The sequence below is a fragment of the Caretta caretta genome, chromosome 14 (assembly GCF_965140235.1).
Source record: "Caretta caretta isolate rCarCar2 chromosome 14, rCarCar1.hap1, whole genome shotgun sequence".
In the NCBI taxonomy this organism is placed as follows: Eukaryota; Metazoa; Chordata; order Testudines; family Cheloniidae; genus Caretta; species Caretta caretta.
Genome location: NC_134219.1, coordinates 11,080,151 through 11,097,891, shown reverse-complemented (window position 1 = coordinate 11,097,891; position 17,741 = coordinate 11,080,151). Strand labels below are relative to the sequence as shown.

The 17,741-nt window shown below is 41.8% G+C and overlaps 1 protein-coding gene across 4 annotated transcripts in view; it reads left to right on the top strand.

The window, feature by feature from the left end:
• STXBP4 (syntaxin binding protein 4) overlaps positions 1-17,741 on the top strand; it is a 128,481-nt gene that overhangs the window by 86,377 nt on the left and 24,363 nt on the right. For 3 of the 4 annotated variants that reach the window (XR_007352376.2, XM_048817273.2, XM_075119248.1), the window contains one exon: positions 11,279-11,336. Coding sequence is in view for 3 of the 4 variants with exons in the window: in XM_048817273.2 (XP_048673230.2) it covers positions 11,279-11,336 (58 nt within the window). In the remaining variant the exon portion in view is untranslated. Of the gene's footprint in view, positions 1-11,278; positions 11,337-12,416; positions 13,027-17,741 lie in introns of those variants that run through there. The other variant, XM_048817274.2, reaches the window with a different exon arrangement.

Below are 17,741 nucleotides of genomic sequence, written 5' to 3'. Positions count from 1 at the left end.
CTTGGGGCAAAGAAGGGGGGAGGGCCCCATCTGCACACTGTGGCGAGAGCCAAAGGGGCAGAGCAGGGAGCCAGGCCAATCTGCAGGGCAGGAAATGCTGCAGGGTAAGTGCGAGGTAGATTTACTGTACAGCACATACCCCTAGGGCCTCCCACTCCCCTCCATGGGCAGGGAAGATGGGGGAGCCGTCAACTGCCATAGTGCACAGGGCCCCAAAATTCTTTAATTCAGACCAGAATAGCACATACATTTGAAGAAATCTCCCAGTATAGAGTGTGCCTTATAGCTGTTCTCAAGAGTTCAGAATAGGGCACTGCTAGCTACAAGGTCCCAGAGAACCACAGTTGTCTCAGTGAGAGGCTGTTCCTGGTGCAGCTGTTGAGGGCCTGGAATTGGCAGCCTAAGGAAGATACAAGCCTCTGAAGGGTGAGGAGCACTGATATGATGTGGTCTTTGCAGCTGTCCCTGTGAAGGAGGCAGGTTTCTATGTTCTGCCGAAATCTGATGTTCCAGGTTATTTCCACTTTTAGCTCCAGAGCTTTTCTAAAGTCAGAAAAAAACTTTAGAAAAGGTATAAAAAAGTGCTGCTCACTTTATTGTTATCATACCTTCACTGGGAAGCCAGCAGCACTTCAGTACGAAGCAAGGTAAATTAAAACCACAAGAAAGAAATCGCAAATAATCAGTTTCTTAAATGCAGTTCCAGAAGGAAATATTAATTGCCAAATTGACCCAGCAAAACTCCGTTTGTTCAGAATAAGCTGAGAATCTCTGGTTTTACATTTCTCTCTGCTTTAAGTATTCTGCATCTATCGGGCAGCTTATATTTTATTAAACAGCTATCCACAGCGTTGATGGAAATATTACTTAGCTCTTAGGCCCATCCTTCCCAGAACTGCTTGTTGAAACTGGCAACTGTTTCATAAATACCTAGTACTTTAAAAGACAATGCAAGCTAAATGTGATAAGTATTGATGGCAATCTAAAAATGCTTCCATAATGTACTTTACCTTCCTATTATAGCATGTTAATATTGGATTTTTTTCCCTCTAAAGACTCAGGGCTTGTCTACACTACTGCTTAAGTCGATGTAACATACATCGCTCAGGGGTGTGGAAAAAACACCCCCCCTCCCCTGAGTGATGTAAGTTACATTTACTTAAAACGGTTTCTACACCGCGGTATGAGTGTGGGAGACGCTCTCCTGCTGACGCAGCTTCTGCCTCTCGTTGAGGTGGAGTAATTATGTCGATGGGAAAGCGCTCTCCCGTCGACATAGCACAGCTTCACCACAGGCACTGCAAGTTAAGTCTGTATTCACAAAAAGAAAAGGAGTACTTGTGGCACCTTAGAGACTAACCAGTTTATTTGTTTATTAACACAGTTGGATCAAATTAAATTAAATCCGATGAAGTAAGCTGTAGCTCACGAAAGCTTATGCTCAAATAAACTGGTTAGTCTCTAAGGTGCCACAAGTACTCCTTTTCTTTTTTTGAATAAAAACGAATCTTAGCTGAGCTTTTCCCTTCTGATTTTAATAACCGTTCAGAGCAATGAAGATTGTCTGTGATCTTACAGTATGAAAAGCTTTTATCTGAAATTATCATATCAATATTTTATCACTAATAGAATTGTATATTCTCTTCCAGTAGTTTTCCCAGGGGTGTTTTTCAGAACATTAGAGTTATCACTGAAAGTTCTACATTTCTCTAAAAATAAACCAGTATTTTATGAGGCAACGTCTTTACCAATCTTTGAGATTGAGGGCCAAATTCAGTCCTTGGGTAGATGCGTGCAACTCCCACTAACTACTGAAGAACTTTAGTGCACAGACTAATGTAGTCAAGAGTTCATTCTAAATGTGGATTTCTTCATTTTGTAAGTTAGGAGAACAAAGGGCTGCTGTAATGTCTGATGACTAGAGTAACCACATGTACTATTCAGATTATTAATATGTCACTTGATAAATCAGCTGGTTGAGAAGTTTCTATTAATATATTTAAATTTGCTGTTTTTGAGTACTTAACTTCAGCAAGCTATTCACAGGCCAGTATTAGAGTAAGGTGAATTGGAGAATGTTAGATGTAACATTCATAATTTACAAATGGTAATAAAAGACTAAAATTTATCACTGTCAGATGGTCTGACATATCCAGATCTCTCCCCTCACCCTGCACCCCCCAAAAAAGTTTTTTTTTTCATTGAGTTCATAGGTTTTGTATCTTTTTGATACCAGTCTTTATCAACTGTGCAATATTTGTCTAACTGGCTGATAGGACGCGAATGAGATTGTTCTTTAACACAGTTGGATCAAATTAATATCTTCTCATTAATCATAGAAATGTCAGGCTACAAGGAGGCAGGACCAAGTAAACCTAAAGCATCCCTGACAGGTCCAACCTATTCTTAAAAACCTTCAGTGCTGGGGATTTCACAACCTACTTTGGAAGCCTATTCTAGATCTTAACAACACTTGTAATTAGAAATGGGAAAAATGAAATGGCAAGCTATGTGAGACATGTTCATGAGCCCTGACCATTAGAAGTAAGGAAAAAATATTTTGCCTGAAGCACTGTTTCTAGGATCCGAAATATGTGGGGAGAAAAGCAATCAGAAAAGCAAGCCATAATGTAAGTTAACAAAAGCTTCTGTTGATTTTATTTTCCTGATCCCATCTCTGTTTTACTAAATCAACAACATAAGAGAAGATTCAGGCCTTAGAATGGAATTTGATATGTGGAAGATAGGAATGGAATGTCCTCTTAGCGGAGCATTATTCGTAAGATGAAAATACATACTTTCTGGGGCGAGCCCTTGAGAGAGCCTAAAGAATGGAGTGGCACACAAACACATTCATTTCTGAAAGCTACTTCTTTCTACCTACATTTTACAGTCAGTTCAGGGATTATCAATAGACAATACAATATGTATGGCTGAGAGCATCAAAAAATAAATGGCCAGTTCCCCAGGTATGCTTGACCTCTACTTGGCCCTTTGGGGTCTGTTCTACCAGCCCTGAGTCACCAGAGCACATTTCACTCTGGCTGCATAACTCATTAGTTATCAGGGTCCAGAACCAGGTTGCATAGAGCCATCAAATGGAATACCCAGCTCTTCCTCCCTTCCTCCCTGCAAGAATGGCATAAAGGAAGAATGAGCAGGGACTGAGATTCTGATCCAAAGATTTTAATCTTGTTGACAAATGAATTTTGGATGCATATTTCATGTTGAGAAGGTATAACAGCTGATAATAGCATGCATGGATATATCACATGCATTGGTGGATGTTGAGATGAGCTCCATTCAAAACCTCTTTTATGAAAAGACAAGAAAGGAACAAAAATTGTACCATGTACCGTAGCAAATCTATTACCCCAATTCTGTTGATTTAATTCTATGTTTCAAATCTCTTCATGATTTTGAAAATCATTATTTGAAATGTCAATCAGCAGAAAAGAAAGAGAGGGTAACACAGGCCTAACTCATACTATTTGTGTTTACTTCTGAAAAATATTATAGTCAAACAAGATAGAAACACAGGTGTGTCTTGTGGCACCTCTGAGGGGAGAGACAAACACCTACAAGATCTCTATCAAGCATTCTTACAACTACAGTACCCACCTGCTGAATTGAAGAAACAGATTGACCGAGCCAGAAGAGTACCCAGAAGTTACCTACTACAGGACAGGCCCAACAAAGAAAATAACAGAACGCCACTAGCCATCACCTTCAGCCCCCAACTAAAACGTCTCCAACGCATCATCAAGGATCTACAACTTATCTTGAAGGACAACTCATCCCTCTCACAGATCTTGGGAGACAGGCAAGTCCTTGCTTACAGAAAGCCCCCCAACCTGAAGCAAATACTCACCAGCAACCACACAACAAAAACACTAACCCAGGAACCTATCCTTGCAACAAAGCCCATTGCCAACTGTGTCCACATATCTATTCGGGGACACCATCATAGGGCCTAATCACATCAGCCACACTATCAGAGGCTCGTTCACCTGCACATCTACCAATGTGATATGTGCCAGCAATGCCCCTCTGTCATGTACATTGGCCAAAGTGAACAGTCTCTATGTAAAAGAATAAATGGACACAAATCAGATGTCAAGAATTATAACATTCAAAAACCAGTTGGAAAACACTTCAATCTCTTTGGTCACTCGATTACAGACCTAAAAGTGGCAATTCTTCAATAAAAAAACGTCAGAAACAGACTCCAGTGAGGGACTGTTGAATTGGAATTAATTTGCAAACTGGATACAATTAACTTGGGCTTGAATAAAGACTGGGAGTGAATGTGTCATTACACAAAGTAAAACTATTTCCCCATGTTTATTCCCTCCCCCCCCCCCCCCCACGGTTCCTCAGACGTTCTTGTCAACTGCTGGAAATGGCCCACCTTGATTATCACTACAAAAGGTTTCCCTCGCCCCCCGCTCTCCTGTTGGTAATAGCTCAACTTACCTGATCACTCTTGTTACAGTCTGTATGGTAACACCCATTGTTTCGTGTTCTCTGTGTATATAAAATCTCCCCACTGTGTTTTCCACTGCATGCATCCGATGAAGTGAGCTGTAGCTCACTTCAGCTTATGCTCAAATAAATTTGTTCGTCTCTAAGGTGCCACAAGTCCTCCTTTTCTTTTTGCGGATACAGACTAACACAGCTGCTACTCTGAAACCTGACAGACATTTCTGATTTTTTTGTTGCTCAGAGAATTTGTTTGCTTTGAGATTGAATAAGTATGCAGCTTGGCTTCAGAATTACTCCTTAAGCGTGATGCTTAATATTAATTCCAATTCAGGTGATTTAATGATAGAGCCTTGAGCTTAATTAGCTGTGATGGTAAATGAACTATACACAGGCTTCCATGTCAGTGTGGCTTACAAAGCTTAAATGCTGCTGGAAGTAGTTATATGCTTCATTTAGGAGATATGCAGGTTAGGTTGCTTGTTTTTCCTTGGTGTTATCGGTACCAATAAATGTTTGGGATGTATGAAGAAATGAATCTATTACTCCAGTAGTGAAGATGAGGATCACCTTGGGTATGTCTATACTGCAATTAGACACCCGCGGCTGGCCCATGGCAGCTGACTTAGGCTTGTAGGGCTTGGGCTAAGGGCCTGTTTGATTGTGATGTAGACATTCGGGCTGGAGCCCAGGCTGTAGGGGCCTGTAAGGTGGGAGGGTCCCAGAGCTCGGCTGCAGCCCTAGCCCCTCTGTCTACAACACCATTAAACCGCCCTTAGGCCAAGTCCTGTGAGCCCACATCAGCTGGCAAATGCCAGCCCCAGGTTTTTAATTGCAGTGTAGACATACCTTTTGTGAGAAGCTGAAAGCAATGCTAAATAATTGTAAGGAAAATTAATTAAGGATGGGCAAATTATTTGGTGAGACTATGGAAGGAAAAGGTCAGAATGTGTTTGTGAAATGGATAAGCACATTGTCTGATGTACTCTGCTAAAAACGTGGCACAAGACTCATGCGATCATAATGTCCCTAGGGGCTTTTGAGACTGTATCATTGCGTCACTTTGAATTGTGACCATTAACAGCCCAACACATTAAGCTCCTCTTTAAAAGCCAATATATGCGTTTAAAACATTACTGTTCATGTGCTTGAAGTGAAATGACTGCAACTTCTATGAATAGAAAAAGGGACCAAAATAATTTCTCAACCATCCTTTGACATGTGTGGCAAATTGCTGGCATGATTATGATGGGTCCTGTGTTTCCTCTTCTCGGGGGGTGGGGGTTCAGGGCGCAGTTTCCTGCCCCTGAACTAGGGGATCGACTGCTAGGACCACGCAATGGGACCTGTCCCCTAGGCAGACCAGCACGGCCTCCAAAACCACCCAATGGGATCTTGTCCCCAGAAGGTTTCATACTACATCAAAGCCTCACACTCCCCCCCCCCCCCTTCCCCCCCGACAGAACTCACCCACAGAAGGACCAGCATCTCTCTGGAAACTCCCAAGCAAGATCGCATCCCTAAAACAGCTAGTACCGCTGCCTCCAAAACTGTCCTTTCTAAAAGGACAAGTACTTCAAGGTCCGGCCAAATGGAGTACTCAACACAGGGAGGAAAATAGGCAACAGGCTAATCCTACAGCAATTTTCCAGCCTTAGCTTGTGGTGCTTGAGCAACCAGAGGAGCAGCTGTCCACGGTGAGGGCCACCACACCATGGCAAGCCACTTGGATAGAGGAGTTGGCGAGGACAGCCTTCTTCGATGACTTTGACCTCCTTGTAGACAGATGCACTAAAGACCTGTCTGCAGAAATCGTATCTGGGAGGAAGGGAACTCAGAAGAATGCACCGACTGCTCACAGAACTCCTGCGTGGAGACATCACCACCACCACCACCACCACAGGAGAGAATCCAGGAGAAGGAACATCAGTCGCCGCTACAACCCAGCAGCAGCTTTTAGGATCCAGACGCTCTACCGGTCAAACCGCCCTAAGGCTACGAGAGAGATCCTCGGTGGGCTCTCATCTTACTGTGCAATCCCATCCGAGAGACTGTTCTCGTACTTCACGGGTGTGTTTGACTATGTAGCTCAGAACAACATTCCTAATCCTCAATTACAATTACTGAGGGACAATCTCCACTCACTGATTTTGCTTTCCACAACCAACTCTCTGTACGTCTCTTCATGAGTGATGTACCCGAATATTTGGATTCTAATATCTAAACCGTATTGTTAATTTTATTCACCTAAATTTGGGTTATTGCTCTTTATGTACTCTATGTCTTTTAAAAACAAACTCTGTATTTGTGGATAATCTAAGCACTATACCCAGATGTACAGACAAGCTTTTCTCAACCTATGTTTTACATAATTTTTTTAACATTAGCTTTAATAAAAATTTTAAATCTCTCCTTGGTCTAATTTCTGATATGTCCTCTATCGAAATGATTCTCCTACAAAGAGGGGTTCACTAAATCATAAAATAGGTCTTTTCCAACTGTAGGTACCATTATGTTACTGTACTTATATTTGAAAACTTCAAATATACGTAACAATCAATCAGCACAGTTCTGCATTTTGTTTGCTGCAAAGAAATTCATCTTTGAACTGCTGTATGTAGTTTTATTTTTTTGAAAGAGGGAATTTGCAGCCACCCACAACCAAGATGTATTATTTATGCAATTCCACAAATGAATATAGCACTTTACAAAGCAAATAGGAAATGCATAAGAACTGTAAGACTCAGTGAGTTTATTCTATGTAGGCCAGATCATCTAGGTTGCAGAACACACTCCTGAGTGTTTCCGAGCACCTTCAACTCCCATTTACAATCGGAGAGTGGAAGTACTTAACGATTTTCCGGACAGACATAAATCGGGCAACAGTTCTGACCCAAGAGGGTATGGAGATAGCACTGATAAGTAGATACGCTTATGAATGATTACGTGGAACAAGTGGGTTTGAAGGAGGTGAAAGTTATATCCAGGGGCAATGGGTGCAAAGAAAACAACTAACAAGACATGGGAGCTCCTTGCTACATGATGGAGCAATGAGAAAAGGAAGCACAAAACTGAGGGCTAGTCAACACTAGAAAATTGGGTTGGCATAATTACATTCCTTGGGAGTATGAAAAATCTACATCCCGAGTGGCGTAGTTAAGCCGACCTAAGTACTCATGTAGGCAGCACCAGGTCGACAGAAGAAATCGTCCATCACCCTAGCTACCACATCTCAGGGAGGTAGATTACCTACGCTGATTGGAGAACCCTTCCCGTCAGTGTGGGTAGTGTCTACGCTGAAGTGCAGCTGCACCAGAGCTGTTGTAGCATTTTAAGTGTAGACAAAGCCCTAAGAGTGGAGAAAAAGGATAAAGGGGGCAGTAACAACAGAGGAATCAGAGGAGTTTAAGGCGCTAAAAGGTGAAAAAATAGGAAATGAAACCAGCAGTGCTGGATTAAGAGGAGCTTTAACTTGATGCAGTAGAAGTCAGGAAGCCAAATTAAAATAGATTGCTATAGCAATAGCAAATGTCTCAAAAGCTTCTTTTACAGGAGACATGCAATCATAAATAATAATTAATGCTCTAGTGCTCCCTTGTCAGGAATTTTCTTCGTGAAAACTTTGTGGTTTCTTTTAAATTTTGAATAAGTCACCTGCTTATAATTTTTATTTACAAGAGTGAAATGAAACCGCTTGGCCAAACCCCCAGTGTATCAACCAAATCCAGTTCTTGGACTTTGCAATGAAAAATATCATTGTTATAAATGGCATTAAGACAGTAAGGTGGGTGGAGAGGCTCTGCAAATTTGCGAAGTTCAATTTCTCTTCAATTTGCTTCATATGCTTGGCTGACCAGTGATCCTAAGAATTTCTGAACATTCTGTCATGAAGGCAACTGCTTGTATCTAATCAGATACTTCACTGACAGTGGAGAGGTTGTCACTGACAAATGAAGAGGTTGACATAGAGGGCTTTAAAAAGTGTGAAAGTAAATCAATCACTGAAGTTTCATCAGTGATTGTGCAGAAATTTTTTATCTGATGTTCGAGCAGGCATGTGGTGACATGCTTGCAGGAACGATGAAGGGTCACAGAAGGCAGAAGTACATGTGGGATGAAATCCTGGACTCACTGATTTCAATGGGGCCAAGATTTTTCCCGTCGTATCACAAGGGCTCCATCTTTTCTGATTTTGTCTAGATCACACTAGTCCCAGAGAAAGATTGTGTCTCTCAGAAACTTAGTCTGATTTCAGAAAATGATTCTGCATATAAAAACAATAGTATAACTACAGTTTTAAGGGACTATATAGAGAGGTTGGAATTTCATCCTTATTCCTCCTCGCAAGCTATAATATGTGTAATAAACTATTCTCAAAGAAAATTTGGAAGATTAATATATACAGATGATCACAGAAGGACTGAATCTACTCCCTCTCACAATAGGTGAATGCCAGGGTAAATTCACTGGCAACACGTTAATAACTTAATACATCCTTCTCTCTCCCCCCCACACCCTTTGTGGGAGTCAGATGCTGGAGGCTGTCATACATCCAATCCATACAATATAGGGCTACATCAGTAGCCCTGTACTGGGTTGGTTTTGTTTTTCTCCAAGGATAGTATGTGAAATTGTTTTTAGGTGTGGATTGTGAGGATTTATAGTAGATACAATGGACATGGGTAGTGCCATGTACAATGCCAAATCTCAGAGATATTGCTCGTTAGAGCTGGTTGGAAAATGTCCTTCAGAACGTTTCTTTAGTTAAAGCTCTCCTAAATAGCACTGAGGCCACTGGGGTTGTTCAGCATATGCCAACTCAGGACTTCTCTTCACCAGCTGTGTAGTTTCTGCCCAGCCAGTGGCACACCTTGCTGCTTTTCAGTTGTGTTCTGTCAGTTGCATTTGGGCCTCTGATGTGTCCAAAAAATCGTTTCCACCTGTAGTCTCAGTACACCCTTTGAAAGCAGTGCCTCTGCAGGTGCAAAGAACTCTGTTCCTGTCTGAGAACTAAAGGCTAGAGCTGGTTGACAATTTTTTGTAGGAAAATTCTGATTTGTCAAAACCAGAACTTTTAATGGAAACTTTTATTGTTTTTGTCAGGAAAGTTTCTCGGGTCCAGCATGACATTTCCGCAAAAGAGCGACACGTGCACCCTCACCTGGGGTATGGGAGACCAGGGTCAAGCCTCTGATCTGCCTGATTCAGAGCATGGACTTGAACCTGCGTCTCCCGTATCCCAGGTGAGTGCCCAAAACACCAGGCAGTAGAGTCTTTCTCTCCGTCCACCCCCCACAGAATAATTTATTTATACAAAGTGGATCAGCTCCAACCGGAGAGGTTGGGAGGCTTCCCATCCCAGATAGCTAAGCAGAAACACTGGAAGCCTTTGGAATGAAGGAATGGCAAAGCTAGAGATCCAGTTGGGTTGTTGTCCTGGGTGGGCTCATGGGAGAGAGGAAGCTGGATATGTTAGGGGAAGGGTTTCTAATGCCTGTGCTCTTGGGGCCTGCCTTGGTATGGAGAATTTCTCAGAGACTGTATGCTGTGTGCAATCCAGCAAGCTCACAGATGGTTCTGATGAGCTGCTTTTTGAGATAGGATTGAACAAAACAATGTAACTCCAAGCTCACTAAGATTTCCAGATGCCTTCCAAATCAAAGCACACACAGAACAATATACATGCATGTCTGTATGCCTCTGGTCTCCAAAGGGTTGTTTCTCAGGTCCTTACACTTTGATTTATCTAGGTTATAACAAACTACTGCTCAAACGCAGGCTCACCGTTGCATACGGACTTTTGCTGCTTTCTCCAGCATTTTTCACCGTCTGCTAAGAGCATGATCCTGGCTTTAATCCACATAATCCACTGCTATGGCATTTTTTTCTTAACTTTGCCTTTTTCCACTGAATTTTCAAAGAGAAAAAAAAGTGTAGCATAGCACAGGTAAAAGTCAAGTTGAAAGGCTTTCCTGAAACATATCACCCAATACCACCACATCATCAACAGTCTTTCACACAGAGTCACATTCAAAATAAAACCCAGTGTGTATAGCCAAGGTTCTGTCTCAGAAAGTCGTGCTTCTAATAATTACCTGTGGAGAAAAGAGCAGGTAGCTTAGTTATTATATATAAACAACTCCATCTTCTCAGAAGTTTTCTTTCACTGTGTTAAGTGCTATGGCATTAAGTCCATGAATCCCATTGACTTTAGTAGAAGTCACACATCTGAAAACCCCATGTAGCACTTTGTCAATTGTGCTTAGCATGGAAACATCTATACGTTTTCTCTGAAGCTAGCTCTTAGTGTCTCAGAAAGGTTTGCGAGTAAATTTCCAAGGAGTTACACCCAGGGTTGTAAAGGCCAGAGAAAGCCTGATTCTGCTCAGCTTCATGCCTGGTGGAGTCATTTACACCTGTGCAAAGTAGGTGTAAAACACTAGCAAATCAGAGTGGTTGTTTTTACACCTTCTTTGTATAGGTATTGATAACACAAAGTTCAAGACTGTTAAGACTCAGACCCTAAAATTCTACCAGACTGTCAGTTTACTAGCAAATAAGACTAATAATGACTAAGGTTTTGGCTAACATACTTTTGTGACGTAGTTTAAAACCATTAAGCTTAATTGGACATAAGTATTATTGTTATTTATTATTAAAAAGTAACAGGCTTTTGAAAGTAATATTTGTATGCCCTGGTTGAAGGCTATAGTATTCTAATCATTACCATACCAACTGTAATTTCATGGTATCTTCTGAGCTTTAAGAGTAATTTTATTTCTTTGTTTCACCTTAGGCTTACCTTATGGATGGGAAGAAGCTTACACAGCAGATGGAATCAAGTACTTTATCAAGTGAGTACCAGCACCAAAGCTATGTAAGCGGTTTCTATCACATATGGAGGATGATGGGGAGAGATTCAAATAATCAGAGGGGGTAAAAAAGCTCTAAACTTTCTAGGAGGAACACTAAATCAGTAACATGAAAAGAAACTTCATCTCTCTTTATATACAGCTTGTTAGTGACATCATTTATCGATTTTCTTAGGGACAAATTTATATAATGAGACTGGGCTTTTCAAAGAATTCTAAGGGAATTAGGTACCCAAATCCTACTGAAATTCATTGGGAGTCAGGTGACCAACTCCCAACCTCATATTGTCTTGATCAGTGTTTGATCCTTTCAATGTTGCCAATAGGGATGGGAAAATCCCATCCCCTAAAAAGTTCACAGGCCCGAACATTCAAATGCTAAAATGAAAAAATCAACTTTAAAGCTGGTTGGGAGCCTCAGTGCTGGAGAAACATCAGACAGTACTCAGTGATTTGGGGGATGTAGATCTGGCTCCGACCCTAGGAGCTCTTCCCATAGTAATACACAAACCTTAGGGCTCTCTAGATGCACTGACGCCTTTGTTGAATCTGGGATATGGCACCTGTGCCCCATGCATTACTTAAGCAAAACCCCAGAATCCTTTGTAGTGTCTGCAATTTTTCCTGGGCAACCAGATAGACAACTCCGGATACAGCTTGGTGTCTGTGCATCATTTTATTCTATTCTGTGCAGATAGTATCTGAGCACCTCCCAGTAATGCATTTTTTTCATCTCTTTTCATGGCTTCCTCTTTCATGTTTCTATTCTTTTTTTCCCTCTCCCTCTTTCCTCCCTTTTTGCTCCTTTTGTCTTCCTTTATCATTTTGTCCTCTGTCATCTATGCACATTGGCACCCATCGCCATTTCTATAGAGTCAGAATGCTTTGCACATGCAGAAAGCAAAGGAAAATGAATAGGATGCTCATCAGTTTCTTTCTGCAATCTCTTCTGCGTGTAAAGGCTTTGACTCACTGTGTCAGTGACCTTCTGTGTCAAGAATTGGCTGTGAAGGAGTACTGGCTAGCTTGGTACAAAACTAATCAGTTTTTCTTTGTACCCAGACAAGTGTTAAAGAGCCTGGATGTTGACAGACACTGACTAAACCCAGTCAACTTCCATCTGCAATCTTTTCACCCAGAAAATGGCACAAGGAAAAGAACTAACATGTTAGTTTCTCTTTGTAACTAGTCCCAGTAGAATGTCCTTTACCATGTGATTACCTTCAGACTACATCTAAAAGCATCCTTTGTGCGTCAGAAAGTGATGTTCTTGTTTTGAAAATGGACTTTGTAGGCAGCTTTGTATCTGGAATTAAGTTGTTCTGCTATTGTAATGGATTGAAGGAGCAGAGTGGAAGGCATTTCATCATAATTGTAAAGTAAGCAAGAAACTCCCAAGTTTCCTGCCATTGGTTTAAAAGAGAAGTTATTACTTTACACTAAAGATATTAATCATAGGCTGACTAACTTAAAATCCCTGAGTTCTGACAAGTCAAATTTTCACTGCCTTTAGGTTAGCCTACCCTTACTCAGTGAACATTGCCATTGAAATTGGGCCGCTCACCAAGATGTTTTGTCATATTCTTTATGCATTTCAGTGCTTGTCAATGCAAATATTTTAGCCATACTAAAAACTGCTGTCTGTATGCACCTGGAGTATTTTAAGCCAAAGATAAAGAAATAATCTGATACAATTTCTGGGTTTTTTTTTTAAAGAAAAATACATATATGACGTTCTGCTCTGTATATAGCAGGGATGGGCAAACTTTTTGGCTCAAGGGCCACATCTGGGAAGAGAAATTGTATGGGAGGTCATGAATGCTCACAGAATTGGGGTTGGGATGTGGGGAGGGGGTGAGGGCTCGGATGGGGGTGCAGGCTCTGGGGTGGGGCTGAGGATGATGAGTTTGGGGTGTAGGAGGGTGCTCTGGGTTGGGACTGAGGGGTTTGGAGGGCGGGAGGGGGATCAGGGCTGGGGCAGAGGGTTGGGGTGTGGGGAGAGGCTCAGGGGTGCAGGCTCTGGGCAGCGCTTACCTCAAGCGGCTCCCAGAAGCAGTGGAATGTCCCTGCTCCAGCTCTTACGTGGAGGCGTGGCCAGGAGACTCTGCACGCTGCCCCATCCACAGGCACGGCCCCTGCAGCTCCCATTGGCTGTGGTTTCTGGCCAATGGGACCTGCAGGGGCGGTGCTTGGGGCGGGAGCAGAGCAGAGCCCCCTGGCTGCCCCTACGCCTAGGAGCCGGGGGAGGAACATGCCGCTGCTTCTGGGAACCGTGTGGAGCGGCCCCTGACCCTGCTTCCCGGCTGGAGCGCCGGAGCAGGGCAAACCCCAGACCCACTCCCCAGCGGGAGCTTGAGAGCCAGATTAAAACGGCTGGCGGGCCGGATGCGGCCTGTGGGCCATAGTTTGCCCACCCCTAATATATAGTGTAACCATTGTCTCAAAGGCCAAGGGTCTTGTCCTCTCCATCGTATTAGTGTTACCAAAGATGAGAGGAGATTGAAAAAAATGTGTTCTGGGTGATTACTGGTTAGTTAAATCTATTAATTATGTTAGTCAATAATGCATCATCACTTCAGCTTGTGCAGTATAGTGTAGATGTTATAATAGCAAACAAACTTATTATGACACCAAAAATAAGAGTAAGGAAAAATCTGTATGGCCAAATTGCCACCTGCAGTTGAATGAATTTTCAGACAACCCTCCCAAGATTAGAGGAGAGGTGACATTGAGATGTTACAATAAAGCACTGTATAAATTACAATGACAAGCTCTACAAAGTTTTAAAAGTAGCCCCCCTCGGCGGGGGGTGGCGGGGGAGACGAGAAAATGCAAAGCACTAAAATCCAGCTCTTCTTGTCATTTGCTCTTGAGGATTTTCTTAATTAAAGGATTTCCTTAATGATTTTTTTTTCAGAAAGACTAAAAGAAAAAGGTGGTGCAGTATTTTTAGCGAGTGAAGGGAAGGTGATAATATCTTTAAACTTAAGGCAAAAGCATCCACTATGATACATATACAGTTGCATTGCACAGATAAAGAATCACAAAATACCTTCTAGATCTAGGATACCAACATAATTATAAACCATATGAGCCTGAGCCAAAGCCCATCGATGTTAATGGAAAGATTTCCACGGATGTTAAAGTGGGCTTTGGATCAGGACCCCTCTATCTTGTCGTTTGTACCCTAATATATAAAGGTCTCCTTTTTGCTGTGAAAGATCATGTTAAGGCTGATTATTTAATACCTACCTGCCTGCCAGCAGGGGTTTGTGAGTTTAATTATGTTTTCAGAGTGGAAGACACTAGCAAGCAAAGTTAGCATTATTATGAAACAGTTGAGTTAATGTTGTTATGCCGAGTCTGAATCAGAACCGAGCATCCAAATACCCCTGCACTTTTTAAGACCTCAGATCCAATTTTGTGTGCAAACTTTGCACCCTCAGGCACATCTCTAGTACCTATTTATTTAGTTAATATCAGGTATCCCTTGCAACTTTATTTTCATTATTCTCTAAAATGCTGTAAAGTCAAAGAGCAGGGAACGGTCACGTGTTAGATATGCCCTGTGGAGAGCAACGTGTAATATGCTGCTTGTGTCTATGAATATTTTATTGTTGACCTACCTGAATTAAGGTCTGATCCTGCTTCTGTTGAATTTAATAGCCAGAGTTTCATTGATTTTAATGGGAGCAACATTGGCCCACAAAAGTAAAAACTCAGTTTTATCTGTTCGCTACCTGCACGAAGTGAGATGCTGATGCATGTAATTTGGGTTTAAGGTAAAGAAACCTTAGGGTGAGTGAAGGTTCCTAGGTATCAGAGCAAGATATAGTGCCTCCAAATTCCCTTGCCTAGAAGAGTCTCCATGTAATCAGTTAAGTTGGCTCTCAGGCTCCTGTGTGTTGCTGCAGTGGCACAAAGGAGCCTTATCACAGGCCAGGATCCAGTTCACCATCTTTTATACTTGAGTGGTCTTGAAAATTGAATTGTTACTTCTGAGAGAATTCAAATAGGCAGTGAAATTACCATAAAGCTGCTTGATGTCCTGAGAGTAGCTAGACATATATCTTTCATTTAAATCATTCCTATTCATCCACATTTCAGTTCTGTACCTGTTATTTTATAGAAAAGGCAAATTACTCTTAATCCTGACCCAAATGAGAAGATACTGTATATCTGCAAAGTGCTAAGTACTCTGGTCCTGATCCAGCAGAGCACTTAAGCATGTAGTTAATGTTAAGCCCATGAGTAGGCCCATTGTATAATGGACTTATTCATGTGCCTAAAGTTAAGTACATACTTAAGTGCTCTGCTGAGTCAGGATCAAGACCAGTATTCTTACTATATTCATCATACTGGGATAGAATCCATATATTTACGGTGCAGAATCTGATGTGCATAGTGACCCCACCTGTGCAACCTTTATTCATGGTAATTACCACATACTCATTCTCCACACCCACTGACAACTAGTATGAATAAATGTTCCCCAATCTGAGTTAGAGTTGCACAATTCAGATCAGAAAAGGAGTACTTGTGGTACCTTAGAGACTAACCAATTTATTTGAGCATGAGCTTTCGTGAGCTACAGCTCACTTCATCGGATGGCATCCGATTGTTTTAGCTCAGTTCGCTGATCCTACTGGAAAAATCCAGGAAAAACAGTTTGTGTGTGTGTGTGTGAGACTTTGTCAGGAAGTGATTGAAGCTATCATATTATTCTTCCATCAGGTGGTGAAACACAGCTGTGTTAATATTAAGGGCTCATTCACACAGCAACCTTATCTTGCCTCTTACCAGTCAGGAGAACAGCCAGCTAAATGTGGGGTTGATGCCCATTCAGTAGTTGTTAAGTTAATAACCGGTGAATCTTAATCATGTGGTGCTTCTGCTAGCTGCCTAATCTGGCAAATTGTTCAATTCCTATGCGTGCGTAGGTACACATTATTTTGCTTGTGGAGAGGACTTCCACAAAGGCACATAAGAGATGAAGAGGGTGGTGAGTGAGGCCTCTGCAGTGGGGTGAAATTGATTTTCCCCTGAACCATTGTGGAAGTTGTATGTAAAGTAGTGTATTTAAGTTTCTGTGCCAGCCAGCAAAAACAGGAACATTTTTTACTTACTACTACATTGTCTTTAACTCAACACAGGTGCCTGAAGCTAGATATATTAGAGCTGACACAGTATTCTCACAGTGATTCAGAACATCCCATATATGCTGCAGCACTCAAGTTCTGCTTGAGCCATTGTGTTTAATATGCTGATTATTTTCAGACTGATGTAGGTTACTGCAGGCGATGTATACCAAGGAATGTTTTGAAGCAGTAACTTAGGAAATACAAACAAGTAGTGTTTTCCAATACAATTTTACATACTCTGCAGCTTCAGCAAATAAAACCGATAAAGTAAGACTCATTTTGTGGAGCTGTACGTAAATTGCATTTTACGTGAAACATTGAAAAGAGGGTATTGCCACTTTTGGCCTATAAAAGAGTTGGTTGGTTTGATCAGTCGGTCAGGCTGAAGTGCTTTTTACCTTGCAATAAGTTAGGTTCTGTTCTGTGTAAATCTGAGGTCCCTGCTCCACTTGCTACAGTGTTGTTACCATGCATTTATACCAGTGTGACTGAAAGCCGAACCAGGACCTCAAGAAATGACTACAGTTGTAGCAGTTGGCATAATCCATGGTTGCTTAAATATCTATAATAGCAACAAAATAACTGGTCTCTCACAGTAGAAGAAATGTCACATTTCACTGTTCATCTAATTTCATTTCATTTGGGTTCTGTGACCAATAGAAAGTCACAAATGCAGTTTTCTGCTGCCTCGATGAAATGTTGGATCTGCTGAATATGCTTGAAAGGATTCTATTGAGAGCTGCACTTTGAAACTAAACTTTTGCTGACGTGGCAATAAAGTGCAGATCAGTAGAGAATGAACTTCCCGTGGCAGGAATTCAGCAGAGAAAAAGCCTCAGATGTTCAGCTGCTTTCCATACCATCCTCACCTGTTGAGTCCTCAAATTTGGGCTGGAAATCTCACAAGAACAGGGTTTCTCATGAGGTTTTCACACTTCCAGTCTTTATCTAGAAATGCAACAATAGCAGCTGTTTCTTAGTACGGTCCTTAGCCAGGATGCTAGGGCCTCTGGATCTCTGTCATCACAAACCCCTGTGGCATATCCCAGACTCCATTGTCCACATCAGCCTTTGCAAGATTAGCATAGAGACACCCTCCTTGATATGCAAAGGGAAAGAGTGCAAAGTTCCCCTGCATGACCACTGTCTGAAACCTCTCACTCTCTAGAGCTCCCCCCACCCCTGGGATTAAAGTGGTGCAAAGTTTCTTGCTCCAGATGTAATTGTATTTTGTTTCTTGTGGACA